The sequence below is a fragment of the Ustilaginoidea virens genome, chromosome 5 (genome assembly GCF_000687475.1).
Source record: "Ustilaginoidea virens chromosome 5, complete sequence".
In the NCBI taxonomy this organism is placed as follows: Eukaryota; Fungi; Ascomycota; class Sordariomycetes; order Hypocreales; family Clavicipitaceae; genus Ustilaginoidea; species Ustilaginoidea virens.
This window is the reverse complement of record NC_057320.1, coordinates 3,953,152-3,980,087: the sequence shown is the minus strand read 5'-3', so window position 1 is coordinate 3,980,087 and position 26,936 is coordinate 3,953,152. Positions and strand designations below refer to the sequence as shown.

Sequence of the window (26,936 nt, the reverse complement as noted above, 5' to 3'; positions counted from 1 at the left end):
GACCCCGGGACCCCGGGAAATGAAAGCCACAAGGATTATTTATCACCACTTCCCGTCAAACCGTCTTTGGACTCACGACGCCGGGACGACCTCGCAGTACGCTTTGCAGCAAGCTTTGTAACTTGGGTAGGCTGGAGCTGCACATCTGACCAGGGATTTTTGACGATTGACGATCCCTGCGCAGTACGGACGTACATACATACCACGTCCGCTGTCGCAGCCAGACACCGCATCCCAGCTCCCGCCATTGGTCAATGGCCAAAGGAAGCATTCCACGACGACGAACAAAAGCCTGCCATGACAACCTGCAGAAAACAAGTTGAGCGCTCTCTCGCAGAGTAGTCCAAAAAAAAAAAGAAACTATTGGGGAGGGGTGTTGCCCGCAAACCGGTGAATCAGAAACACACATGGATGGATACGTTCTGCAGCAGCCTACGGACGGACGTGCTACGGAGCAATGTGCATTAGGGGGAGGGGGGGGTAGCACCGCTGGCCACGGCGCAACATGCTTTGCGACCCCTGAAGCAGCGTGCCATCACAGGATCTGCCGACATGTCTGCAGGCGGCTAGGCATGTCTCACGTACCCTGGCGTTGAGTGGGGAAGACTGGATTTATTGATACTGGAAGGCCGGGCGGAAGCTCGCGAGGGCCGACTTTCCCGCTCATCGGCCAGGCCTTGGGTTGCTCGCTTCGCGGCCATGGTTGATTTTTTTCCCCTTGCGTTTTTGCTTTGTTCGTCTTGGGGTGCCTTTAAAACATCTCACGAGTTGGGACGAGTCTTGTAACGCGAGTGCTGCGACGTTCAGCGACTGCTGTGCCTGGGGTTTTCAGACGGTTCTCAGACTCTTGTCTCTCGGGGCTCACGGCTCACGACTCACGACTCACGACTCACGACTCACGACTCACGACTCACGACTCACGCCTCACGCCTCACGCCTCACGCCTCACACGGAGCAAGGCTTCAAGCATGACGGCTGCCAGTCGCCCCGACCGTTGCGGCCCCAGTCCCATGACAGTACCGGGACATGGTGGCAACCAGAACCATCTTCACCACCAAGACAGCCGAGGAAATGGCCAACTCGACGCTCCGGATTTCGATGTGCTTTCTCGGTCCTTGCCGTCGTCCGGTCCGGTCCTGGAACCTGAACCCGCTGATCTGGCCATGCTGCGACCCGTGAGGTCCCGTCAGTCGTCTCAGAGCCGCCGCGGTTGCGAAGAGGGCAGCTGCAATGTCGTCCAGGGAGTTGACCCAGTTGACGGCGTTTCGGAACGTTCGCCGCTTCTGCGGCCGCGGGGAAACTCGTCGGCTGCTGCTTCTTCGATCGCCTCGTCTGCCACCGACGGCGAGGAAACGCCCTTGTTCTTGAACGGCATATCCCCAGGCCGCTTCTGGTACATATTTTGCCAGGTCCTCACGGCCCATTTCATAGGCTGCTTTGACGGAACCATCATGGCGTCGTCTCATCCCGTCATCACCTCCTACTTTGGCGCGGCCAACTCGGCGTCTTGGCTGTCGACGGCTTTTCTGCTAACGTCGACTGCCTTCCAGCCCCTGCTCGGTCGCTTGTCCGATGCCCTGGGGAGAAAGCCGCTCTTTCTCATGGCCCTCGCCGTGTTCGCCGTGGCGACGCTTGGATGCGCTCTTGCCACCAGCATAGAGGGGTTCATTGTGGCCAGAGCCTTTTGCGGCCTCGGTGCTGGCGGAAGCATGACGCTGGGGAGCATCATTACGAGTGATTTGGTTCCCATCGAGTGAGTTGCCTCCCCTCTTGGACACGCATCGACTTCTTTCTTTTTTTCTTTTGGTCCCTTTTTTTCATGCGCCAAAAGCCTCAGCCACTAAGCTCACGGTATCAACCCTTGCTGCAGGCGCCGAGGTGCATATCAGTCCTACATGAACATCATCTACGGTCTCGGGTCCGCTCTTGGCGCTGCCATCGGGGGCGCTATGGCCGAGGCATTGGGCTGGCGATGGGAATTCGGCATTCAGGTCCCTCCCTTGCTGGTTTGTCTCTTGGTCTCGGCCATTGCCATTCCAGCAGACTTGGGCGTTTCGGGGGAGCGCAAGTCGGTGATGCAGGCCGTCAAGGAGTTTGACGTCAAGGGGTCTATCCTGTTGACCACGGCCGTCTGCTTCTTGATCCTGGGCCTGGTAAGTCGCCAGCGCTTGCCTGCGCTATTTGGTTTTGGAATAGGACAAGGAGCGTATGCTAATTTGGAGGCGTCTTCCTTCTCCCCTGGCAGAGTTTCGGTGGCAACATCCTTCCTTGTGAGTGGCAAAGAAACCCCTTCCCCCTACTGCCGGTGCTTGCAGGTGCAGTTGTGGAAACGAGAAGAGGGGCGACGGTAAACCAAAAACAAAACCCGCCGCTAACCAGTGCAGGGTCTCATCCTCTCGTTCTTTCCTCTCTCCTCGTCTTCGCCGTCTTCTTTCCGACCTTCCTCTGGGTCGAATCTCGCGCTTGGAAACCGATCATGCCTCTAGACCTCATCACGCATTCTCCGCGGGCCAATCTCGTCTTTGCCAATTTCTTGGCTGCCTTTATAACCAATGCCATCTTTTTCAACATGTAAGGCCAACCACATACCATGTGCATGCATGTTGGGTAGTAGATCAACCCGATAGCCTCAATCACAGGGGGCCGGAGGGAATCTTTGCTACTACATGATGTTGGAACGTCCAAGAAACGAGAGAAACGCTCGCCCCTCTTAACTAACATGGCGTGTCTCCCGTATGTAGTCCGCTCTACTTCCAAGCTGTCCTTCTCATGTCGGCCACCGATTCCGGCCTTCTTCTGGTCATTCCCACCCTGGTGACCTCGGCAGTCGGCGCCTCCACGGGCTTCGCCATAGCGTGGACCCGACGCCTCAAATGGCCCCTGATGTGCGGGACGATTGGGTATCTGGTCGGCACGGTCTGTCTTGCGTCGCTGAGACGCGACCTCCCCTCCGCCGCCTTCTTCCTCACCCTGTTGCCCTCGTCCATCGGCGGCGGGTTCCAATTCCCCGGCACCTTCATGGCCATCCTTGCTTCGTCGCCGCAGGCGGAACAGGCTGTCGTTTCTAGCACCCTCATCCTCTGGCGGAGTCTGGGCATGGTCCTCGGCGTGGCTGTCAGCAGTCTGATTCTGCAGAACGCTCTCGTCTTCTACCTGAGGGAGTATGTGCAAGGCGACTTGAAGGAAGAGGTCATCGACAAGGTGCGCTCGTCGGTGGAGGCGATACCGCGGCTGGAGCAGCCCTACAGGGAGCAGGCCATTCGGGGATACGAGGCCGGGCTGAGACTCACGTTTGCGTTTTGCGTCCTCATGGCGGCGGTTTCCGTCATGCTGATCATACCTGTGCAGCTGAAGAGATTGCCTGCCAGGAAAGGGGGAGGTCGCCTAGGCGCCAAGTGACCAAGTGTTGCAGCGGATCAAGTCGAGTAAAGTACCTAGCCCGTACAAAGCATGCGGTTTGGCGCATGTCGACTCCTGGAGTCACCAAGACGTGTATATAAATAAATACGAAGGACTTGCGGAGGTTTGCGTAGAGGCAACGCCGCCCAGATTGGACAGAACCACACATATGCAGCAGATGCTGGCAATGGATAGCAGCCGCACGGCCTTCTGTACTCTTTTTTTTCCCTTTCATTCTTTCTCTCCTTGCGCGTTTGTGCCACGCTTGCAAAATTACCCCATTCTTCAACCCTTGGTCTCAAGTCTCGAGAAGCACAGGAACCAATCCCACCCGAAGCGCCCGTGCCGTTGCACGCCGCGACAGGCGCCCTTTTCAAACCCATCAAAGTTCCTCGCCAAAGCCTCGCATCGCACGCCTTAATGATAGCCGTTCCGGCCGTCGCCACCGCCCGCCACCGCCCCCGCCCGCAGCGCGTCCAGCTCATCCCGCACGCGCCTGTACTCGTCCTGCGCCTCCCTCTCCCGCCTGGTGACGTGCGTGACCTCGTCCCGCAGCGCCTGCAGGCGCCTCTCGATGCCCACGTCTTCCGAGACGGCCAGCGTCTTGAAGGCGCTCAGCGCGTCCCTGGCCTTTTCCAGCGCGTCCGCCGCGCCGCCGAGCTTGTCCTTGAGCATCTTCTGCCGCTTCTGGTAGCCGCCCAGGCGGAGGGCCAGTCGTTCCTGCAGCTTGGCGCCGTGTTCGGCCGACGCCATGATGGATATTTCGGCAGCCTGCGACGAGAGGGGGAGGGGAGAAAATAAACGGTTAGTCCCGGGGAGGGGGGGCTGAGATAAATGGTTGGTCCGGGGGAACTTACGTTAAAGGCGCCGCGCATGGCGGCCTCTTGTTGCTGCTCGTCGGCGTCGTAGCACCCCAGCCCGAGGAGCAGCGAGTCGTCGGCTCGGCTGTCGAAAAATGCCTGGATGGCTTCCGGGCTGGGCCGGGGTCTGGATTCGGAGAGAATCAGGAGGTTGGCGTCGGCGAGGCTGGCGTCGTCGAAGCGCTCGAGGGGGCCGACGTCGCCCCGGACCTGGGAGCCTGGCAGGGGGTATTGGGCTGCGTCGTTGGCCATGAGCAGCGCCGTCTCCCGGGCAATCATGGCTTGGGCCGCGTCGGGGAGGCTCTCGGCCCTGTCGAGCAGCGCCGGCAGGTCGACGAGCGTCGGCCGCGGCAGCTCCCTCTGCATCACCTGGGTCCTTCTCCGTCTCTCGAGTTCCTCTTCGGCAGCCCGTCTCTCCTGCTCTCTTCGGTCCCGCTCTGCCGCGTCTTCCTCGCGCCGAGCCTCGACGCCACCCTCGTCCTGCTGCTCATCGGGAATCTCAAACTCCCACTCGGTGTCCTTGGGCTTGGGCAGCGAGGCGAGGCCGGACCGCAGCTGGTTCCGCACGGCGAGCTGCTGCATTCTCAAGTCGCGAGGCGTGGCTCCCGCAGCCGTGCCGTCGGCTCTGTTGAGGGCGAAGGAATCGCGAGGGGTCCGCATGGGAGTCTGGCCCGGTCGACCTGGCGTTGCGCCGCCGGCGGCCCCGGATCGCAGAGGCGTCGCAAGGGGGTTCGGGGTCGCCATGACTTGCTTTCTCGGCGTGATCCCCTCGAACCCCGTCGACCCGGCGGCTCCCTGGTGGAGGGGCGTGTTCTCGCCGCCCAGGAGCGCCGACTTGGTCTCGTTCAGGGCCCGAATGTTGCGGATTTCGTTGGCGATGTGATCTTCCTGCTCGGGGGCTTTGGGCGTCCGGATCGGCGCGTTGGTGTTCAGGGTAGTATAAGAGCGGATGAAACCCCTCGTGGCGTCATTTTCGCTCTTGCTGGCCGCGGCGCTGGCGGCGTCTCCCATCTTGCCCATCTTGATGATCTCCTCGAGCTCGCCCTCGCTGACCTGGGGTGCCGGCAAGCTCAGAGGGCGGCGCTTGCTGCTCTGCTCGGCCTCGCGAATCTTTTGCATCTGGCCAGCCTTTATGGCCGCCTTTTGCGACTGCGTGAGCCCCTCCTTGTCATTCTTTCTCCTCTTGCGCTCGCCGTCCTCGTCGTCGTCCCCCTTTCGCTTCGTGGCCAGGTTCTGCTTCTGGGGGTCCAGGGCTTTGCGCTGCAGCTCGTTGCGGCGGAGTTCCTCGGACGTGTCGTAGAAGCCTGGCGCCGCCCTCTTCTCAAACGGAATGTCGGCATTGTAGTCCATCTCGCCCTTCTTGCGCGTCAGGATCTTGATGTTGATGCCGGCAGTCTTGAGCTCGCGCCGCTTCTGCAGCGAGGCGATGCGGCGGGACTCTTCCTGCTGACGCTCCCGGGCCTTCCTCTTGGCCTTTTTGCCCTGGGTGTTGGCCAGGCGGGCGCGGGCCTCGCTCAGCATCTCCTTTTCGTCCTCGTCGAGGTCGATGGTGTCCGGGCGGGCCGGCTTGGTCTCGGGGTCGGGGTCGAGCTCGCCGGGGCGCAGTCTTCGGACGTCGTCGGCGCTCGGCGCTTGCGTCTCGCCCCCGTCGGGCCCCGTCAGGCCCAGGCTGTACGACTCGCGAGCCTCGGCCTCGTCGAGCAGTTTCTGGTACCGCTCCAGGCACTGGTTGGCGGTGCGGCCGACGATGGGGGCTATGGTGCGCCACTGCGTCGGCATGATCTTGGCGAGATGCAGCAGCTTCTCGTCCTCCTCCTTGCTCCATTCGATCTTCTTGATGCTGGGGTCGAGCCACTCGTTCCACCGGGCCTTGCACTGCTTGGGCGTCTTGCGCGCCAGCAGGGACGACACCCGTGCCCACTGGTTCAGGCCATATTTGGACACGGAGGCCTTGAGGATCTCGTCCTCGATGTTGGTCCAGACGCCGCCCTTGACGACCGGCATGATGGCGAGACGTGGTGCGGTGCGGTGCGGTGCGGTGCGCGATGGTGGTGGATGTGCTGGGCTGGACCGCGTCTGAGCAGAGCAAGCTGTCGTGTATCATCAGGAAAAGGTTCCGTTAATGGAAGAAGGCTGCTGAGTCATCGGCGGTGGACGGCTTGTTGATTGGCTGATGGGGTGACGGGGGGGAGCATAACCTAACCTGCACCAACTTTGCAAGCCGGGAAAAATGATGATGATAATTAAGGAAAGACATTTTTGCTAGTCCGGAAGAATATCTTTTCAAGCCTCTCATTTGCTGGAATCGCAAGCAGGACCAGTGAGTGAGTGACCTCGATGACGTTGGGCAGGTGGTGCGCATGCGCGTACAGCGCTCAATCTTTCGCGTTGAAGGGTGTCGCAGTCACCAGCTAGACCTGGGAACTCAACCGACCAGCCTTGCTGGCTTCACCTCGAATTAAACAAGGCAATCGGGGTTTTTTTTTTTTTTTACATGGAGATACGTTTACATCAAGTTGTGGTTGGCTGGTATTTTCCAGTTATTTTGGGTGCGAGAGTGAGTGAGGAGGACTTGACAGACCCGATTTTTGGTTGCGGAACTACAGAGTATAAGCCCTTGTCCACAGAGACAGGTGCAGGGTAGGTAGGTACCGAACGTACGTTGGGATGGCTTCTCCATCAACTTAAGAAGCCTCATTCAAGTGATTAGTAAGCCAATTTCCCGCTATTGATGGGTTTCGCCTGATTTATCCTGCTGCCGCCTTATCATTTTTTCGATAGATCGGTTGACTGGGCACGCTTACGAGATCCATCATCCATCACTAGGGGGGGGGCTCCCGAGACTCCGAGACAGAAGCGTCTCTCATCGGACATTGGTGGGACCTGGCGGATTTGGCGGACTTTGCGTGCCTTGCCATCCAAATCCGGAAGGGTCTCGGACGCAGTTGAGAGTTGCCGGATTGACGAACCCCCCCACTCCAGTGCTCAGTCATAGGTTGCACTGTTGGCCGTCATCTCCCTCGCTGCACTCCAGACCAGACGCCTTGGGGCAAGTGCATTCGCATCAATGCGCAATGCGCTCGCAATGCGCTCGCAATGCACTCGCAGTGAACCCAGTCGGGTACTTGCCGTGTCTCTGGGCCGCACCTGCGTGATCTAGATTCCAACCCGGCAAGAACGCATCATGTCGTAGGTATGACGCGTCTTTTTGGGGGGCAACGGGTAACTGGCAGGCAACTGGCAACTGGCAACAATCTGACTGGCAACTGGCAACAGAAACGGGCAACGGGCAACGGACGCGGGCTTGCGCCTTACCCAATCAAGTCAGACAGTGCGACCTGGTTTCATAATCAATGCTGCTTTAGTAGGCTTCAAAGTCCAGTCCTCCAAACGAGGAACAGCGGTGGAAAAATAGGCGAGGGATGCAATTGCTTGGTCATGTGGACTTTTGAATTCGAATGAAGCCATACCCTGTTCATCTGATGGACATGTCTAAAGGCTGCGTGCTCCCTCCGTACTCCGCATGTCTCCTGCGACCTCCGCAGAAGGATGGAATCGATGGCGTCGTGGTCGTGGGTCTGGCTGGACTCTGCGGCCGTTGCTGGCGTGGTCGCAACGTGCGGGCGGGCGGCGACAACCACCAACACCCAACGGGTCGTCCCCTCAAACCCGCATCAGGCCCCCCCCCCCCTCCTCCACCTCCGTGCAGAACTGAACCCCCATTCGACCCATTCGACGACTCATCATGCATATTTGCTTTTCCCCCAACATTCATTCAAGTTCGATAGTTGCAGTGCAGCTGGCTTATCAACGTCCCCCCAGGACCGTTTTCTGGCAAGACTTTGTTCTCCGCCAGCATCTGCTCAAACATCTGCTATTGACCGAACCCAGGTTGGCCTTCTGCTGTTTTTCTGCGAAATGAGCCTGCACCTGCACTACACAGATAAATCCATTCCGCCAAGGCTTTCGGCCTGCCTGATCCATCGGGTCGCCATCTACAGCCAAGACCTCAGTCGTTGCTGTGCTGATTTCGAGTCGCATGCCCTGGGAAATCTCCCGAACCGAGCTATATACTACACTATACACTATACTACCTTGACTTGTTCAGCACACAATGGTGGCACAGCGATTTGGCGCCACGCCGCAGGACGACCTGACGACTGAACCAGATCGGCCCCTGGATAACATCGGAGAGGACACCCATCTCTTGGGTGTCGATGTTGATGGAGCTCCAATAAAGAGCGCTGGCAAGGGCTGGGACAACCTGGTGGACTTCGAGGACTTGCCGTGGTGGAAACGACCATCCGTATGTGCAACTGAACCAACCCAGTCATCACCATTGTCTGACACGACGCTATAGGTGTTTTGGCTTTTGTTCCCCTATGCACTCTATACACTCGCATTTGGGAGCATGATTGTCCCCAAGTTGAACCTGTAAGCCAACCACTTCGTGTTGGGAGACACAAATAAAAGACCACCCGGCCCTTTTGGGAGGATCCGGTAGTCTCGGGGCCCAGCGCTTTGCAATCTAATCGCTGCATAGAATCCTGAACCTCGTGTGTCAACATCATTTCGCGAATCAGAAGCTCCAGGATCCCCGTCCGTCGTTCGACAGCATCATAATTGGCAGCGATAACCCGCAGTGCAAAGGCCCAGAGGTTCAAAAGCTTGCCGCCACCTTCATGCTGGTTATGAACCTTTGCACCGGGATGCATAGTGCCTTTGCCGCCCCCAAGATCGGACATTTGTCAGATAGACATGGTCGGCGCCGGCTTCTCGCGCTAGCTTGCTGCGGCGGGCTGTTGGGAGAGCTCATCACCATCCTGGCTGCCACATTCCCTCAGACTGTCCACTACCGCTGGCTGCTGCTTGGCTCCATTTTGGAGGGCTTCACCGGATCCTTCACAGCCGTGGGCCTCCTCATACAGTCATATACCAGCGACTGTACTCCCCCGTCCAAGCGTGCCGTCGCCCTCGGTTATGTTCATGCCTGCGTCTTCATCGGCTTTGCCCTGGGACAGTTTCTGGGAGGGGAAATCGTCAAGCTGACCGGAAGCTTGATCTCCGTCCTCTACGTTTGCTTGGTGGCTCACAGCGTCTTCATCCTCCTGGTGTGGTTTGTCGTCCCGGAATCACTGTCGAAAAAGAAGCAAGTGGCAGCGCAAGAGAAGCATCATCAAGAGACCCAGCAGCGGGCAGGACATGTCTCCTCCTCGTGGATATCTTGGGCCCGAGAGAAGAACCCACTTGCCGCACTTTCGATCCTCTGGCCGCGAGAGCGTGGGACTTCGACAAGACTGCGCGTCAATCTGGTCGCTCTCGCCGCTTGCGACATGATCATGATGGGAAGTGCCGTGGCGGCCAGCCAAGTAATTATTCTCTACGTCGAGTACGTTTTTGACTGGAAGACGCCAGAGGCGTCACGATTCATTGCGGCCACTTCTCTGGTGCGTGTCGTGGCTCTCATGGGTGTTTTCCCCGTCATCAACTACTATTTTCGAGTCCGCCCTGCTGCCAGGAGAAGACGAGAGTCGGGTTTCGTTCCGCTGGACAAGAACAACGGCGCTGACAATGTTGACATCTGGATCCTGCGGCTTGCTCTTTTGTCCGACGTCCTGGGTTTCGTTGGATACACTGTCGCGAGATCCCCAGCGCTCTTGGTTGCTAGCGGCATGATTACTGCGTTTGGGGGTCTTGGAGGTGCGACCAACCAATCGGTCGTGACAAAGCATGTTCCCCAGGACCGCGTTGGTAGGGTCTTGGGAGCATTTGGGATGCTGCAGGCTCTGGTCCGGGTCGTTGGCCCGGTTTTATTCAACAGCCTGTATGCCGCGACGGTCGCCACGTACCCCCAAGCCATCTTTGTCGCCCTGGCCAGTCTTTTTAGTCTTGCCCTGATCTGCAGCTTTTTAGTCACGCCTTTTGGTAAGTCTGAAAAGAAGAATGAAGTCGGAGGAAATCCCAAAGTCTGTCCATTTGACAGCCTGTTTGTCGCTAACAAGACGCGATAGTTCACTGGGAAGAAGATGCCGACCAAGAACCAGAGTCGCTGGACGGCCGCTCGACCGAAACCTTTGGCGCGAGTGGTTTGTAATGTCAAGGCGTGCGTTGCCGAGATTTTTTGTCTCGCAGGGGGACCTAGAGTATAGACCACAGCGAGGGAGGTGCTTTGCCGGTCGTGCTGCCCGGCAGGTTAAGAAGGTACCTAATGTAAAAGACGCTGATCTTGGGCTGCTGTCTTGGCGTCCATGTTTGTAATTTGGCACTGTTTCTGAATACAATGGAGTTGCTGCAACTCCAGTAGGGTGTAATATTTAGAGTTTTAACGGAGTACTTCGATGGAAATGGAACTGGAACTGAACTGGAGGGAGCATCTTTTACATGACGATCCTTGTGCCACCTACCTACATACTCCGCCCTACGCACCATTCGAGCGCATTGGGCGCATCGGGCGCATCAGGCGCATCTTGTATTACCGCTCGCTACCCGTGATACGTACGCACCGCCATGCAAGTCTGGTGCCCCTTTCCTTGCGAGCCAAAACCGTAAAGCACGAGGTTCAGGCAAAAATCACCTAACCTCTTAATGAAAATCAATCCAGCCCTTAGCAAGCATTCGTGGTCCTCCGTGGCGCAATTGGCTAGCGCGTCTGACTGTTAATCAGGAGGTTGAAAGTTCGAGCCTTTCCGGGGGAGTAACATTTTTTTTTGTACCCGTCGAAGCTGTTACGCATGTATACATAACATACCTCCGTTTACAGCTGAACCCTGTATATATATATATACATATACACCATCGTTCTTTTTTATAGCTATTACGGAGTAGTTGTTCTCAGATACGCATTAAAATCATCTGCTGTTGCTCGTCGCGCCCATGCTTCTTTCATACTTGCTCTTGGTTGCCAAAATTACCGAGAGATGCGCTCGTCATGTCCATGACGAACAGCAACAATACACACCCCCCCGGTGCAAAGGGGCATAAACTCGTCCTAAGACGATCTTCAAATCAAAAACATCATGATTGATACAATCCAATGCCGATACCTGTTCTTTTCTGTGACAGGTTGGGTTGCCTGATGCATGGCTTCCGTCCCCACGTCCAAAACGGTTGAGGAAATGCATTGCACATGGTTTTGTAACTGGCCCTTGCTTGGCTTGGTTTCATGCTCTGTTGCTGTAGGTTGAAGAAGCGGGAGAAAAAAAAAGTCAGATTGACCAGGAGTGTAACAAGAGGATATCTTTAAATACGCGGAACAACGGTGGGACGAAGGCGTAAGTCTCGAAAGACCGATAAATATTTGAATACAGGATTGGGAGAAGAAAAAAAAAAGGGAAAACTTCCACTAGGCAGGCAGCATCTGCGGCTGTTGGGGACGGTCGACCTGTCCATGACACTGTCGAGGTCGGCTGAACTGGACATGGCGCTCGCTTGCTCGTTCTACACAATCAAATAATCAAAGCCCCTGTCTTTAAGATCTTGAAGCCAGTTTACAGCAGAGTCTGGTCTGGAATCTTGCATCTGCCAGGTCGCTCTCAACATCTCAATGGCCGTAAAAATATACCCCCATGAGCAAATTTTCCAGATGGCAAGGATACGGGTCATGGCCCAAGACCGCTTTTCGCTATCCCGGGTCTCCGCGCCAGCAATAAATGTCGGCCAAGAAGTAGCCTTAAAGTAAGGGTCTTGTTCGCTGATTTGGCCAAGGTGACCGAGTATGTCACTCACGAGAAAACTGGTATCGACAGGACGCACTGCGCGAGACAAGGGAAGTGCCTGGAGGATATACAAACAGACGGCCGAGCGATGCGCCGATGCAATGTGGATACGGCTCTCAATGTCCGTTATATTGGGCATTTGTCGAAGCCGGTCGGCCCACGCGGGAATGTCAAAGGCAAGCGCTTGGTCAATGAGTGCGAGCGCCTGGTCTGCGGCAGACAGGTTCCAATCAATGCAGGGGCTCTCGTATGAAAGCTGGGAGGCCAGGAGGATGATTTGGAGAATCTCTGGTGGGCACGAAAGATAGCTGTTCACCTCGACCCGCTTCATCACGGGCAAAAACTCAAAGGCATAGCGTGCGATGCGGGACGCTATAGCTCCGGATCCCAAGGTTGAGCCAAGGATGTGATATCTGTCGGATTTTCCATTTCAGGTCAGCATGTAACCCTCCTCGCCAGCTGTGGGCGGTCATGGCATAACAACCCTCCCCCGGGGAAGGGGAGGGGAGGGGGGTGGGGGGGGATTGGTTGGTTGGCCGTATGATAAGGTGGAAGCCAACTCACATGAAGCAATCGGCAATGACGCAGTCGTGCAACATTCGGCTGGAAGCGCTCCTGGATGACTCGGTTGTCAATAAAGCCAAGATGCTGCTTGCGCCAGCCAAGTGGGCCTGCCATCCTTTCCCTTCCGTTTGTTCTAGATCGATAAGGTCAAATTTGACGAAGAAATGCATCGCCGCCAAGGCAACTTCACTCCCAGCAGGATCCAACGTATCCAAAACTTCGCGGAGATGACCCATTGCTTTTTGCTTTGCGGTCAAGGCATCTACAAGAGCCTGTCTGGAGACCAAGTCTTGTGAGCGTATCTGGGCAAGATAACCACCAGGGTCTGTCAAGTTAGTGGGAATGGCCGTGATGGGCCGGAACATGTTGGATGAGTGAATAGCAGACGTGGCAATGAGGATCTGCAGCAACAGCGGATGTTTGTTGGTCAAGGGAATCAGCTGTCGGAAAGGATTGCTATCAGGGGAGTCTCTAGCCACTAGATCTTTGCACACACTATCGGCGACTAATAAATTTGGTCGCATTAGCTAGTTGGCGATTCGCCACAATGATCAAGTTGAGTAGGGCAAGTAATTTGAGGTAAGGGGCGCGGGAAAAGGAACGGGAAGAAGCAGAGGATTCTCGATGTGGGATGTGGCGAGAGCCAAGGTCTGCTAGGCGAATTCTTGATGCAGCCAGCCAGAGCATTTGGATTGGAATGTGAGGAGAGATGACTTTTCTTTTGACCGCAACTTACAATGTGCAAGATAGTATCTAGAATTCCGATCCAAGTCTTGGAAAAGCGGATCTATCAGGTTTCCTTGGCTCAGTACGCAGGTTTTGTCGGCGTTACGATCCAGTAGTGTCGGTTGCGATGCTTCAATGTCATTTGAGCAGCGTCTGCTTGCCTTCGCCGCGGCGGGCCCATCATCATCATCCTCCGGCAATGCTCCGGGAAAGACTTGCGGTTGCTTAGGGACCTGCGGTACTTGATAGTGGTGTTGTTGGGCGAGTGTTTGGTCTCCTCGACTGGTTCGAGTTGGGCTGCAGCTGTCGAGTTCCCCTATGGACCAAGCACCCGAGGCGTTGCCATCAGGCACCACCTGGAAGCCGACCTGAGGTTTGATTCGCGCTTCTCCCGTCTCGCCTAGCCTCCGTGCGTAGGGGGGTAGGGATCTCGGGTTCCCATGGGAGCCGATGGCCTGTGTCCAAACAAATACCTTTCCATATCCAAGGCACTCCTGCCCCGACGACGCGCACTTATGGCACGTTGGCCATGAGCGATCGCACCGCAGGCGTCGGCGTCGACAGTTGTGGCACGGCTTCGTGATGCTGTTGCTGGGCATATGTTTGTTGTTGCGGCCGGTCTGGCTTCCAGCGAGGTGGGCAAAAAAAAAAAGACGAGAAAAAAAAAGAGGGAAAAGGAAAAAAAGAACGAAAGAAAAAGACGGCCAGCTTAGGCCTCCTCGGGAGTTGCTGAACTCTGACGTGTACACCTTGGACTGCCTCACCTCTGTTCCCCAAGAGTGTGTCAAGACGGCAGAGCGGGGAGGGAGGGTCTGGAGGTAGTTGAAGGAAGCTGTCTTGGATCAAGCTAGTAACGGTGGCGAAACCGTTGCCTAGGTTCGCAAAACCTTGGACCGAAGCAGCAAAGCCGCAGTTCAATGATGATCTGTGCTCATGGCGACGATGAAAATGCGTCCGAGGCGAGACGACGAGCCAACTGTTGTGTAGTTGTTGCACCCACCTACCTACCTCCTACCTACGTACCTAGGTACCTTACCTAAGGTACATATTTATTCAGACTTGCCAAAGTACGGAGTACGGAGTACAGGTAGGAAGGTTAGCAGCAAATGGATGGGTAGGGATGGGTATGGACGGGGGTATGGGTCGGTGGCTTGTACTGTACATATCGAGTCGCATCGCTCCTTCTTCAAAGGTTGCCGTCTTTCGACTGGCAAGAGAGGAGGACCAGGACTGGCCGGCTGACGTTGCCCACTTCTTTGCACACTTCTTTGCATTGACAATTTCCTCCATAAAGTCAATCTCACCATGTCATTAGAGGTAACTTTATTTTTTTGTGTCCCCTTCCATGGTCCCCTGAAGCTGCAATCAGCGCCCAGCCTGGAGCAGCCAGACGACATCGAGTCTGGTTGTTGCGACTGGGCCCATTCAGTGGGTCAGCAGACCCAGCTCTCAGCAGCCAGGACTCACTGGCGCAGTATTGAGTATTGCCAGCCCCGCCATCAACTTTTGAAGCTTTCAGCAGCGCCAACCAATACAGGCAAAGGCTCGTCGGGCAATAATGCAGGTTCAACCATACCGAGTATGCCTGAGCGATTCTGTCCCCGCCGAATGCCCGACTTCCCCATTGGGCAGTCCGGGCATATCGTCGTGCTAGCACCAGCACCGACTCCGGAGTTCGGAGTACATTGAAGGCTGGTTCATTTCCAAACGCAGCCAGTGTTCACTTTCAATTCCGCAGGGACAGACTAGGGAACTGCATGCGTCGCTTTCTTTCAGGGCATGGCTACCTTGATTTTCTGGATGAACGCAATAACGAGCATGGCATCAACCTATCTACTCCGCAAATCTTAGGATTGTTTGGCATACTCTATGCGATTATACTGTAAAATAACGATTCTCAACTCATACCACCACTATCCAGCCCCGTTGGCTCAGTGGTAAAGCGTGTCACTAGTAATGACAAGATCACTGGTTCGATTCCAGTACGGGGCAAATATCTTTTTGCCACTTCCGCACCCGATGCTTTATTACTTGAGATTTTCTCCAGGCACCTAGGAGGCAATTATCGAAGGCCATCCCTCACTTACCTAAGTTCCTTATTCTAATAGAGGCGTAGTCCCCCGAGGAACAAGGATACTCCAGTCATAATCAAGAGAAAGGTTGGTGAAGGTTGGTGCTTCGCAGTGTACCCCCGAGTTTCAACATTCCGATGTGTCTTTTTCTTTGCATGCGAATTCGACAAGATGACAGCTACACGATGGCTATCAAATCTTTTCTCGCTTCTTACGTACAAACCCACTCATATAAGCCGATTAGACGTCAAGGGGACAAGGTAAAATCAACGACAATGGTGTGGTTCAGCCATGCGTCGCAAACGGCATGATTTGAAAATGACATTGCGTCTTTCATAGCCACATACTACGGTATTGATAGAAACGGTTTGCTACACCGCATCATGAAAAGTTGACCGGCTGCTTTCCAGCATTGCCGTAACGCGTCGCCGCGACCTTTTCTGCATCGTACCCATCCTCAGAGGCATCATATGCGACACGAAAGTCGCCGTCAATGGTGTCGCCGATTTCCGTCCATCTGTCGCTGGTTTCGGGCACGGGAAATACCCTGCACAGCCCCCAATAAGTGGCGGACGCCACAATGAAGCCGCAAAAGAAGTTTAGGTTGTAGATATACGTCGCCCCTTTGGGCACGTCCCGGCCAACCGCACCAGCGAAACCGACCACGTTGATGAGGATTCCGGCAATGTAAGCGGCGTAGGCGCGCCAGTTGACGCCGCACGTGAAGTAATACGGAGCCGATTTCCTAGCACTATACAGCTCCTTGACGTTCAGGTAGCCTTTTCGGACTAGGTAGTAGTCTGTGGACATGACGCCTGCGATGGAGCTGAGAAACACGGAATAGGCCGCGAGGTACGTTGTGAAGTTGTTGGCACTGGTGAGAAGGTTCCAAGGACACATGGCCAAGCCGACGGCGGCGCAGATGTACCCGCCGCGTCGGATATTGAGAAGCCGCGGAACAAGGGCAGTCATGTCGGTGCCTGCTGAGACGGAGTTGGCTGCGATGTTGGTGCCCAACTGAGCGACGGCAAAGGCAAGAGCAATCACAAAGACACCAAATCGCTGGGCCGCGCCCCCGTCGTCCATGAAGTTTTCCAAGAGCCTGAGAGGATTCCAAATGGGCTCTTGGTAAAGGACCGTCGACGACGACGACACAAAGATTCCGATGAGCGATGTCAAAGCGAAGCCTAGGGGAATGGCCAACAGCTGGGACCACAGGGCATCCCTCGGTTTTCGAGAGAATCTCGTAAAGTCACAATCATTGATGATGAGTGTGGAAAAGTTGGCAATGGAGGACATGATGCCTTTGACCATTTCCCAGGCCAAATCGCCGCCATGAACAGTGTTGGACCTGTGAACGACAGAACCAGCTCCCCCGGCACGAACGAGCGCCCAAATCAGGAACGCAACGCCAGCCGGCGGGACAAAGTACGCCTTTACGGTGAAGAGGTGGCGGATCTTGTGCACGGGGAACCAGATGGCTGGCAGTGAGAAAACCCAGAAGATGACGAAGGAGACGAAATCAGGAGTGCTTGAAGCACTGGGGTCGAAAGGGCCGGGCATTTTGGTGCGGTCCCAAGACTTCCAGATGGATCGGATCATGAGGTAGACGCAGTTTCCACCAATGTAAGCTTGCACACCGTACCAAACGCATGCTAGATGAAGCTAGTCAGTCTCTGGACATTGTACAAACATCCTCCTTTCGGGCCGTGTATGGATGGGCGGTGGCATGTTGGTCTCCTAGTACACACGCGAGTGGTTACGTGTGAGTAGTGTGTCATGAGTAACAACTCACCCATGGCGGCGCGATTAAATACTGGCCACAGACTTCCAAATATTCCAAAGGAAGCACGATTAGCGACGGGAAAGCCAATGTGGTATACGGCTCCAATGCGGCCGTTCATGACGATGAAGCAGGCAGCAATGGAGTAGCCGACCCAGACGCAGATCCAAGCCTGCCACCATGAAAGCCCACCGATAATCATGGACGACGATACCATCCACGTATTGATATTGTATGAGTCGGCAATCCAAAATCCCACAAAGTTCCAAGCGCTCCATTGCCGGCGTTCTTTTTCAACTGGCTTCAGGTCATTGTTGATGAGCTGAAGGAGACATGTTAACCCATGATTGACGAAGGCTGGATTGCTGGAGGGCGAAAGCAAGATTGGCAGATACCATAAGCTGGGAGTGCGTCAAACCCTCTTCAGTCTCGACGGCGAGTTTGTCTACTAAGCCCTTGAAGGAAGACGGCAGCGGCATGGTGATGATTGATCAAGTCCAACAACCAAGAGGACGGAACAAAGAAAAAGAAAGGAGGAGAAAGTGTTAAAACTGGTTCAATTGCAGACCTGTATGCCTGCAAAGCTCTGCCACATGAGCCCAAGCGATGGAGCAACAGACGTTCATGAACAGGCCCAAGGGAGAAAAAAAAAAAAAAACCCAACGAATATAAACAACAGCAACAACAAAAAACCGATGAATGCTGCTGCTCTGTGGTACTGGTTATTTAATATTGGTGTAAGCTGCAGTAAATGAGAAGTGGCCAGGAGGGCGAAGAACTGAGCTTAGGCTGAAGGCGATTGATCCGTCACCGGAACGACAACGACCCTGCGTATGTATTCAATCCCCAAGTTTGGGGAAGAGACGGCCAGAGATACCTGGAATGAGGAATGCAAGCATCGATGGGCCCATTTAACGGCATTTCCCAGGTTCATGCTGTTCCTAGTGGCCGAAGCTGATGCGCCCTCTTATCTACAAGGCGGGATCTGGTGGCGTTTGGCTTATCTCGGTCAGCATCTCGCCTCCCGCGGATGGGCAGACTTAATCTTGTCCGTCCATATGTAGTATGGAGTGGTTTGACTCCAAGTTCCCACTGGGACATGCATGTTGTGGAAGACGATCCCTGGAATGGTTCCAGTCCCTGGCTGCCACTGATCGTTGGGGCTAGAAGATATCTTGGCCTGGGAAGATGCAATGGGCCGGTTCCTGCCTTTCCAAACGTCGTGGGACCCGTGACGGATCCCCAAGGCTTAAACACGTCGATCTTGGAATCCTGCGTGGTCGATCAAACCATCGGACCATCTGACTATCGCATCATCAAAACAAGCTTCAGCAGACGAATCGAAAGCGGACCACTTCATCCCGGATACCCTCATCATTCGGAACGTGCAACGGATCGTAAACGCGGCTCATATGCGAAGCGCCTGGTTCAGTCAGGATATTGAGAGGCGCATGTAGATGTAGTGGTTTCCAGAACGGGCATCGCTGATGGCGTTGGACGTGTGAAGAGACGATCATCTTTGGAGGTCTCGCGGCCCTGGATTGCTGGATTGACCAGCCTTATCTCTCGCCCTGGTCTCGCCCTGGGAGTCCCTGTCAACAGTCCCTGTCGGTGCATGTATAGGTACAGGCACCCAAGGCAGATAGCGAGGCTCACCACGGCTCAGCGTGTTGGCGCCGCTGGCACAGGGGATTAAAGCCACTGGTAAGTCTTTTGATTCCTCTGACCCGCATCTATGTACACCATAACTACGGAGCACTCAGCAAGACAAGGGATGATCTCCTAGAGAATCCCTTGAAGGCTACTCTGTACTCGGTAGTTAATTAATAAAGCTGATTTATCGATCCACAAGCACAGGAGAATAAGGTTGTCGCGAGTGGATCGTTGCGAGCTCCTTCGGCATGGAAGGAGTAAAGCTCAATGACAATTTCTGCCCCGCCTGTGAAGCAGCAAGTACCCGGTACCTGGTACAGGGCTTCTAGGCTCCAGATTGTGAGGTACTGTAGTACAGTACCTAAGGAGGTAGGTACTGTTGTTTCCCGCACGAGTCCTTCATCGCCGCCTTTCGAAGGGGGGGCAGCAGAGTTTGCAAAAGAAAAGAGAACAAAAAAGATTCCAAGGAAGGCATTGTCTGCCGTTGCGCTTTGTTGCTGCACAGCAGCCTGTGCAGCAGAAACTGACTTACGGTACACCTGCGCTTTCCGTTCTGCAGCTCTATTTCTGCTTCCCACCACATCGTCTCTTTTGCTTCACTGGGCAGCTCTTCCCCCGCCAACCTTCACGAACCCGTCTGGTCCTCTAAAGATTCTTTCAGCCTCCACCATCGAAAAGAGCTCTCTCCCATAAGGGAGCGAGAGTGAGAGCGAGAGAGAGAAGAGATAGAAGAGAGAGAAGAGAGAGAGAGAGAGAGAGAGAGAGAGGGGGGAAGAAACAAGGAAAGACCGGAAGGGAGCAGGAAAGCAAAAAAAGAAAGAAAATGGAGGATCAGCTGGTGCAGCTCCTCGCGAATACGCAACTCCCTGACCAGGGACCTCGACAACAGGCCGAAATCGAGCTGAAGCGTGTCCGGACGAATCCCGCATACCCTGTCTCTTTGGCCAAGATTGCCTCTCACGCCTCCGTCAGCACTGCTGTTCGTCAGTCCGCCCTGACCTCACTGAGACAGTTCATCGAGAACAACTGGGCAGTGGGAGACCAGGATGAAGAGCCCATAGTTCCCATAGCCGACGACACCAGGGCTATTTTAAGGCAGTCCTTGCTGGACTTGGCGCTGAACCAAGAAGACGACCGAAAAGTCAAGATATCAGCCAGGTAAACTGCTTCGACTTTATTCATTAAGCTTGCCAAAGAGAAAAGCTTGCTCTTTTACCCACCGGAGCTCTGACGGTCATCTCAACAGTTATGCGGTAGGCAAAATTGCCATTCACGATTTCCCCGATCAATGGCCCAGCCTGTTACCTACCATCCTCAGTACTATCCCTTCCGGGTCCGACGCCCAGCTACACGGAGCCCTTCGCGTTCTCGGCGACTTGGTAGAGGAAAGCCTGAGCGAAGACCAGTTCCTCTCCATGGCTAGAGATATTGCCAACGCCTTGACCGAGGTGGCGTTGAACGACAATCGCAAACCCATGCTCCGGGCCTTGGCTATTTCTGTCTTCCGGTCGTGCTTTGACTTGATGAACATGGCCAAGGATGACCACGCCAAAGAGGTTAAGGGCTTCGCTGAAGAAATTCTTGCCCGATGGAACCCCTTCTTCATGACTGTCCTCAAGACCCGCTTGCCAGATGCGGACCTGAGCGAGGGTAGCCAGCCGGATAGCTGGAACCACATGGTAGCCCTGAAGGTGCAGGTTGTGAAAGCGCTGCTGCGAATTCGCAAGGTCTTTCCAAACCTGCTTCTCCCCCAAAGCACATCGCTCTTCAGCGCGGTGTGGGAGGAACTCAACCATTTGCAGGCCCCGCACGAAGAACTCTACATCAATACGAATGCGCAGGGTCGCCTGGAGGATTCCGATAACTTGCCTTACACGCTCGACTATCTTGTTCTGGAAGAGCTTGACTTTCTGAACCAGTGTTTCAGGTCTCCCACAGTAAAAGCCGAGCTGGACGGGCAGCTGCAGGCCCAACCCTGCGCCTACGATGTCCCGTGGATGGTTGAGATTATGAAGATGCTCGTCAGCTTCGCCCGAGTTACCCAAGAGGAGGAGGAGCTTTGGGACATTGACTGCTCTCTTTATCTGGCCGAGGAAACATCTGTCACTGCTAACTACACCGCCAGGACTGCGGCTGGAGACCTGTTGATCAAGATGGGCGAGTGGTTCAACGAAAAGGCCGTGGATGGGCTCTTTGGCTTCACAAAAACCCTCTTTCCTGGCGATGCATCTGTCTGGCGAAGTCAAGAATCCGCTCTTTTCCTCTTCACCATGCTCCTGAGCGACTTTCAAGATTTGAACAAGACCGTCCCCGATGCTGTGGCCAGTGCATGTTTGGAGCTGGTAGATTACACCATCAACAAACCCGACGAGCCCCTCCTTCGCGCTCGCGGCTACCTCGTCGCCGGCATCATTGGCCGCTCTTTCCCAACCCCCCCGGAGCTTTTGAATCGCATGATTCACGCAATCACGAATGAGGAGTCCGAGGTGGTCCAGGTAGCCTGCATCAAGGCCATTGAGGGTCTGATAAACTCTGGTCGAGTCGCTTCTGATCGGCAATTCCCCATTATCACATCCATCCAATCGTACATGAACGGCAAGGATCCTGCTGAGATGGAGGAGGCGGATGAGCTCCTGGTTGTTCTGGCAGAGTCTTTGCGCGCAGCCATCGGCCTAGACACCAAAATCGCCCTCTCTGCCGACATCCAGTCCACCGACTTGTTATTTTTGCTCGCCAAGCTTGGCGCCAGTAACTTTCAAGTTACCATGCTCGTCTCGGAAGCCTTTGAGGAGATTGTTGGCAGTCTCTCGGACAAGGAGTCTTTCAAGGCACTATGTGGCCGTACCCTGCCTACACTGACCGGAGCCTTTGACGTGGCGAATGTGACCGAGGACAACCCGCTCGTGACTGTTGCTACCGAGCTTCTGGTTGTGCTTTCTGAACACGGGTCGGAGCCGCTACCCGACGGCTTCGTGGCTGCCGTCCTTCCCAAGTTGAACCGTCTTCTGATGGAGTCAAACGAAGGGGAGGTTCTCCGTCCCGGCTCCGAGGCTGTCAAGTGGATCCTTTCTCACGATCACCAACAAGTCTTCAACTGGCAAGATGCCAACGGCCGATCCGGCCTCGAGGTCTGCTTGCACATTGTTGACCGCCTGCTCGGCCCTTCCATCGAAGACAATTCAGCTTCCGAGGTCGGCGGCCTGGCTGCAGAGCTCGTCGAGAAAGCTGGCCAGGACCGCCTCGGCCCTTTCCTGCCCCAGCTGCTGCAGGCTGTGGCGAATCGATTGGCGACTGCTCAGGCTGCCGCCTTTATCCAGTCGTTGATACTCGTCTTTGCACGCCTATCTCTGATTGGAGCACAGGATGTTGTCGAGTTTCTCGGCCAAATTCAGATCAATGGAGAGAGTGGGTTGCAGGTTGTTCTTGCCAAGTGGTTGGAGAACTCTGTCAGCTTTGCCGGCTACGATGAGATCAGACAAAAGTGCGTGCAGATTTGACCACCCCTCGTGGCCCACTCTTTGCCTTTTCTCCCCCAGGTCGTCTGTCGCCCCTTGGATCGATATGAACGCTGCTGACCCTTTGCTCACGGGCCTTTTCTTTTAGTGTCATTGCTCTGTCGAAAGTATACGGGCTCAACGACCCTCGTCTGTCTCAGATTACGGTGAAGGGCGACTTGATTGTTGGTCCTGATGACGGCAGAATCAAGACTCGATCACGAGCGAAGCAGAGTGCGTACAAATGTAGATAGATTTTGCAGACTTTGCGCGGTTGTCGCTCCCTACTAGAGTGTCAATGGGTAACTTGCTGCTAACCCATGAACCGGCGATATCCAGATCCTGACCAGTACACCATCATCCCCGCACCGCTCAAGATCATAAAGGTTCTGATTGAAGAGCTTGCTTCTGCTTCGGGGGCCGGCGCGGCCGCTAATGCCGCGGCTGCAGCCATGGCCGCAACCGATTTCGACGAAGACGACGCCGAGGACGGGTGGGAAGACGACGATGACACCCTCGACCTCAGCCTGGCTTCCGCCAAGGCCGACCTCATGTCGTTCATGGAAGGAGGTCCCCAGCGGCGTCCTGATGACGAAACTCACTCGTACCTGACGGAATTCTTTGTTCAATGTGGCCGCGAAAACGTAGCCAACTTCCAGGACTGGTACGGCATGCTCTCTGAGGACGAGAAGGTCAGGCTCAACCAAGTTGCCTTCTCTGCTGGGCGTTGAACGGGGGAGGGCATTTTTCCGATTCAAAACAAGGAAAGCAACGCCATTGACACAGATTCTCAGCCGTCAGGAAGGCCTTCAAGACGCACATGTTTCCCTGCTTGTTGGTTTGCAAAGAATTGTTTATTCAAAGCCAGCCAGTACAGTACACATGCACGGATACGTCGCAGAAGGCATTTTTCCCTGTATTCTTTTGTCGGCAAAAAAGAGTGCATTGAAGAGCTGTCCCTGCAGGCAATTTTCCGCAGCTAGTAACGTGTTAACGTGTTCAGAAAACAACAGCAGTAGTTTGAAAAAGTTTTAGATGCATAAAAAAAGCCGCTCCCAGTAGACAAATTGGTAGGATAGAGCGCCAACGTGCAAAGCCGCCTGTTCAAAGTCAAGCCACCACCCCCTTTTCCCCGCTCCTTTCTTCCCGATTGATAAGAGTAGAAAACGATCACGGCTACTGTGACGTATGTATCCCAGCTGGACCAACGCGCTCTCACAGAACCAAGTCATGACATTTATGAATTGGGCCGTGTGATTCGCCAACCAGCGATACTTGAGCCGAAACGAATGGCCAAATGGCCCACGAGTGGTGTGGCAATTTACTAAAACATGCATCAATCTCATCATGTCCAAAGCATGCAAGCGTTTCTCAGCAGCAAAGGGAAACTCGAAAAAAAAAAAAAAAAAGAAAACCAACGTCGCCCCCAGAAACTCCTGACAGGCCACTCCGCTAAAATAACAAAAAAAAAAAAAAAAAACAAACAGTCCTGTTGCCCCTGCTCTTGGCGGTTTGATTGTGGTTACCCCCCGACGTGGGCTGCGCTTAATAAAGGCCTCGGCCAAAACCGCCGCCGAAACTGCCGAATCCGCCGCCACTGCCGGGTCCGCCGGATGGGCCTCCTCCGCTTCCGCGGCCGGGAAATCTAGGGTCGCCGCCAGGACCGAGAGGATCCCACCGGGCTCCGGGGGGGACTTGAGGGTCAAAGGCCCCGCCCGTGCTGCTTCTCCTGCTGTCGCCATGCAAGCCGAAGAGCGGATCATCAAAGGTTGGATGCATGCCTGACGGGCCACCAGGGAGAGGCAGTCCCCCTCCTGTCAGGGAGGGTCGAAGAGGATCATAAGGCCCGAGGGAGGGGGGGTTCAGGTCGTCGTGTCCAATATTGTACGGATGTCGACCTGGAACCGACAGTTGTCGGTCTCGAAGCCGCTCGATTTCGTACTCGTCCTCGAATCGGGGGGGAGGAAAATCCGGCGTGGGAACATGGGGTCTGGGACGAGCGGATTGCGGCAGAGGTTCAGGGTTGAACGGCGTCAGGGATGGGTGAGGCTCGCCTATAAACGGACGGTTGAGGGCTCGCGCTTCATGTGCCCGACGCTCTTCACGCGCAATTTCCTCGGCGTCTGCAGTCTCCTCGTAACCGGCCACCTGGAGTTTCGGGATAAGCTTTTGCACGACTTTGACCTTTAAGTCTTCCAGGATGCCTTTAATGAAAAAATCAGCACACACACTGGAGGGGGGGAAAAAGACGCAGCCCACCTCCCCTGTGGACGAAAGGGGCAAAAAGAAGACTCACCAGCCACTGCCTCTTCCGATACAAAGACTTTGGACAGTTTCTCTGCCAGATCCGTACGATCTTCCCGCCCGTCCTTCATGGTTATGCGAACAGGTAGATTACTCGACTGGACAACATCGCGGACCGTTCTTTCCAAACGATGAATCTTCTCGTGTCCGATGGCTAGGCCCCGAATTTCCACCTTGCTTCCCATGCGATCCACCTTGATGAGAAATTGCATGGATGACTGCTTGTGCTTATAGACGAAGCTGAGAGAGCCGAACCCCGCGTTCCACCGAAGGGGAAGTCTCGGAGCCAAGGCCTCACATTCGGCTGCGAATATTAGAAAACAGTGCGCTTTGATGCGCCGTGGGCGTTTTCCCGTGCCTGCTAGGGAGAGGGGGATGCGAAGGCAAGGAAGGAGAAAAAAAAAAAAAACACTCACGGATGGGCTTGTCCTCGGTGAAGCCGCAGAGCCTAAAGGACAAGGCGGTAAGGTAGGAATGGACCAGCAGGGCAATCGCTTCGTACGAGCTCGCTACGTCCGAGCCATGGTCTTCTGGGTGGTGGGTTGGCAAGGCATCGGCCATGCCTTGAATCACGGCCGGTACGCTGAGCGAGGCCGCCATGGCCAAAGTCGGTTGAGCTGGGTGCTGATGCGCAGCCGCTGCGCAAAACAATCGATTTAGAGGCCTGCCGGCAGTGTTTGGTTGATGACCTGCAATGGAAACGGAACGGATGCGGGCGACAAATGGTGATGGAAGAGTGATGACTGATGACTGATGGCTCGACTCGGGCGTGGCAGTGACAAGCGGCGGCATTTTCCGCCACGGCAAAGGGAAGGAACAACCCCGGCGCCGTAATGACATAAGTTCAGTGTTGCCTTGGAGAGTCTCCGCCCGCGACGTCAGCCCCCGACGTCAGCCCCCGACGTCAGCCCTACCTGGGCCAGGCCCTTGGTCTCCACCTGCCGGCCCCCACCCTCTTGTTGTCGCAGACCAATTACCGACCAGACATCCTTTCGATGATCAACCTCAACTGCAAGCTTCGAGCCTCGGCCCCTAACAAGACTCGCCGACGCAAAGCTCCTCTCACACCGCCGGCCATCCCGAATGCCCCGGGATCGGTTCCACCAATGCCCCGAGCCGCCTCTCCCGACGACCGCGACGCCAGCATCGCCGCCGACCCCGCTCCAGCCGCCCCGGGCCCCCTGCTGCTGGCCCAGCCCCAGGCCGCCGCCCTGCTTTCGTCCTTCACCAACTTCCTCGCCGTGGCCATCCACTCCATCCTCTACTACCGCAAGCTCTACCCGCAGACCACCTTCCTCACGGCCAGGGCGTACAACCTGCCCGTCCACCAGTCCCGCCACCCGGGCGTGTGCGCGTGGATCCAGGACGCCGTCGCCGCCGCCGCCGCCCAAGTCCGCTCCGGCTCCGTGCGCCAGATCGCCCTGGTCGTGCACGCCCCCCGCAGTTTCCGCGTCGTCGAGCGGTGGATCTTCGATCTGCGGTCCTTCCCGGCCGCGTGGGGGGACGGGGAAGCGCCGCCGGCCGCCCCCCACGCTGACGACTGGAACCCCCGCGCGGATCACGCCGCCGTGGCCGCCGACGACGCCGTCAGCATGGCGGATGTGCATGAGGCTTTGAGGGGTGCTCTGAGCAGGCTGTCCGATGCGTGCAAGCGCCGGCCCTGCCTCCCCGAAGGGTGTACCTTTACGCTAGGCGTTGAGCTGCGCGACCAGGCTTTGCCCCCAACACATGTGAGTCTGTCCCGGAGGCAGTTTCCGCAGCCGCCCCCTCCCTCTTCTGTTGCCGTGCCTCTGTTTGTGTTTGTGTCATCATCAGGCGTGGCGGAAAAATAATCCATCGTCCCCATCTTGGGTCAAGTCGTCAATCAAGTCGTCAATGGCCGCTCTGACAGTACATCTTGCGCCGCGCAGCATCCGCAGCTTTGGATACCCTCTCAGCCGAGTCTTCAAGCACCATCCGGAAACAGACCCGAGCCTGGTCGAGCTCAGGGGGCCAAGTCAGTCATGCCCGTGCGCTCTGTCCAGGCCGGGCCTCTCTTTTTCGAGTGCTGGGTAGAACACAGTAAACCCGAAACTACGTCCGACGAGGCACCTGGCTCTACAAACGAGTCGTCGGTTTAAACGAGTGCTGACAGGCTGATGTGCAAGAACAAGACCCGCCCGCCCTTTGTAGATTTGAGCCATGATTGTCGTCTCGATAACCCCCCAAGTTTATATTATTCTTTCGCCGAGGTGGAGAAGAAGCAATCTTTCTCCATGCATGGACATGAACCTTTCAGTTTGATTCGTGAATCTACATCCTCTTCGCCACTGTCGCCCCTTCATGGTACTACAAGTTGTTATGCGAAAACCGCAGACAGCAACACA

At 55.6% G+C, this 26,936-nt stretch overlaps 9 protein-coding genes across 9 annotated transcripts; 4 read left to right on the top strand and 5 right to left on the bottom strand.

Annotated features, from left to right (window-relative positions):
• Nucleotides 1-35: 35 nt before the first annotated feature.
• UV8b_06784 (uncharacterized protein) lies at nt 36-248 on the bottom strand (the record flags this gene model as incomplete). Its single annotated transcript, XM_043144281.1, has 1 exon — nt 36-248. The coding sequence occupies one exon, from the start codon at nt 246-248 to the stop codon at nt 36-38; it is 213 nt and encodes a 70-aa protein (XP_043000216.1).
• A 762-nt stretch (nt 249-1,010) lies between these two features.
• Nucleotides 1,011-3,399, top strand: UV8b_06783 (uncharacterized protein; the record flags this gene model as incomplete). Its single annotated transcript, XM_043144280.1, has 5 exons — nt 1,011-1,753; nt 1,871-2,153; nt 2,246-2,270; nt 2,385-2,571; nt 2,742-3,399. 5 exons carry the CDS (start codon nt 1,011-1,013, stop codon nt 3,397-3,399), a joined length of 1,896 nt encoding a protein of 631 aa, XP_043000215.1.
• A 417-nt stretch (nt 3,400-3,816) lies between these two features.
• UV8b_06782 (uncharacterized protein) lies at nt 3,817-6,263 on the bottom strand (the record flags this gene model as incomplete). The annotated part of the gene is made up of 2 exons (XM_043144279.1): nt 3,817-4,170; nt 4,257-6,263. The coding sequence occupies 2 exons, from the start codon at nt 6,261-6,263 to the stop codon at nt 3,817-3,819; spliced, it is 2,361 nt and encodes a 786-aa protein (XP_043000214.1).
• A 2,110-nt stretch (nt 6,264-8,373) lies between these two features.
• Nucleotides 8,374-10,353, top strand: UV8b_06781 (uncharacterized protein; the record flags this gene model as incomplete). Its single annotated transcript, XM_043144278.1, has 4 exons — nt 8,374-8,565; nt 8,620-8,693; nt 8,803-10,184; nt 10,271-10,353. The coding sequence occupies 4 exons, from the start codon at nt 8,374-8,376 to the stop codon at nt 10,351-10,353; spliced, it is 1,731 nt and encodes a 576-aa protein (XP_043000213.1).
• Nucleotides 10,354-11,696: 1,343 nt separating this feature from the next.
• UV8b_06780 (uncharacterized protein) lies at nt 11,697-13,863 on the bottom strand (the record flags this gene model as incomplete). Its single annotated transcript, XM_043144277.1, has 3 exons — nt 11,697-12,387; nt 12,539-13,043; nt 13,275-13,863. The coding sequence occupies 3 exons, from the start codon at nt 13,861-13,863 to the stop codon at nt 11,697-11,699; spliced, it is 1,785 nt and encodes a 594-aa protein (XP_043000212.1).
• Nucleotides 13,864-15,717: 1,854 nt separating this feature from the next.
• UV8b_06779 (uncharacterized protein) lies at nt 15,718-17,598 on the bottom strand (the record flags this gene model as incomplete). The annotated part of the gene is made up of 3 exons (XM_043144276.1): nt 15,718-16,991; nt 17,132-17,441; nt 17,515-17,598. The coding sequence occupies 3 exons, from the start codon at nt 17,596-17,598 to the stop codon at nt 15,718-15,720; spliced, it is 1,668 nt and encodes a 555-aa protein (XP_043000211.1).
• A 1,997-nt stretch (nt 17,599-19,595) lies between these two features.
• On the top strand, nt 19,596-22,997 carry UV8b_06778 (uncharacterized protein; the record flags this gene model as incomplete). The annotated part of the gene is made up of 4 exons (XM_043144275.1): nt 19,596-19,930; nt 20,019-22,253; nt 22,376-22,500; nt 22,606-22,997. The coding sequence occupies 4 exons, from the start codon at nt 19,596-19,598 to the stop codon at nt 22,995-22,997; spliced, it is 3,087 nt and encodes a 1,028-aa protein (XP_043000210.1).
• An 814-nt stretch (nt 22,998-23,811) lies between these two features.
• UV8b_06777 (uncharacterized protein) lies at nt 23,812-25,170 on the bottom strand (the record flags this gene model as incomplete). Its single annotated transcript, XM_043144274.1, has 3 exons — nt 23,812-24,470; nt 24,563-24,874; nt 24,987-25,170. 3 exons carry the CDS (start codon nt 25,168-25,170, stop codon nt 23,812-23,814), a joined length of 1,155 nt encoding a protein of 384 aa, XP_043000209.1.
• A 395-nt stretch (nt 25,171-25,565) lies between these two features.
• UV8b_06776 (uncharacterized protein) lies at nt 25,566-26,690 on the top strand (the record flags this gene model as incomplete). The annotated part of the gene is made up of 2 exons (XM_043144273.1): nt 25,566-26,300; nt 26,481-26,690. 2 exons carry the CDS (start codon nt 25,566-25,568, stop codon nt 26,688-26,690), a joined length of 945 nt encoding a protein of 314 aa, XP_043000208.1.
• Between the last annotated feature and the right edge of the window lie 246 nt (nt 26,691-26,936).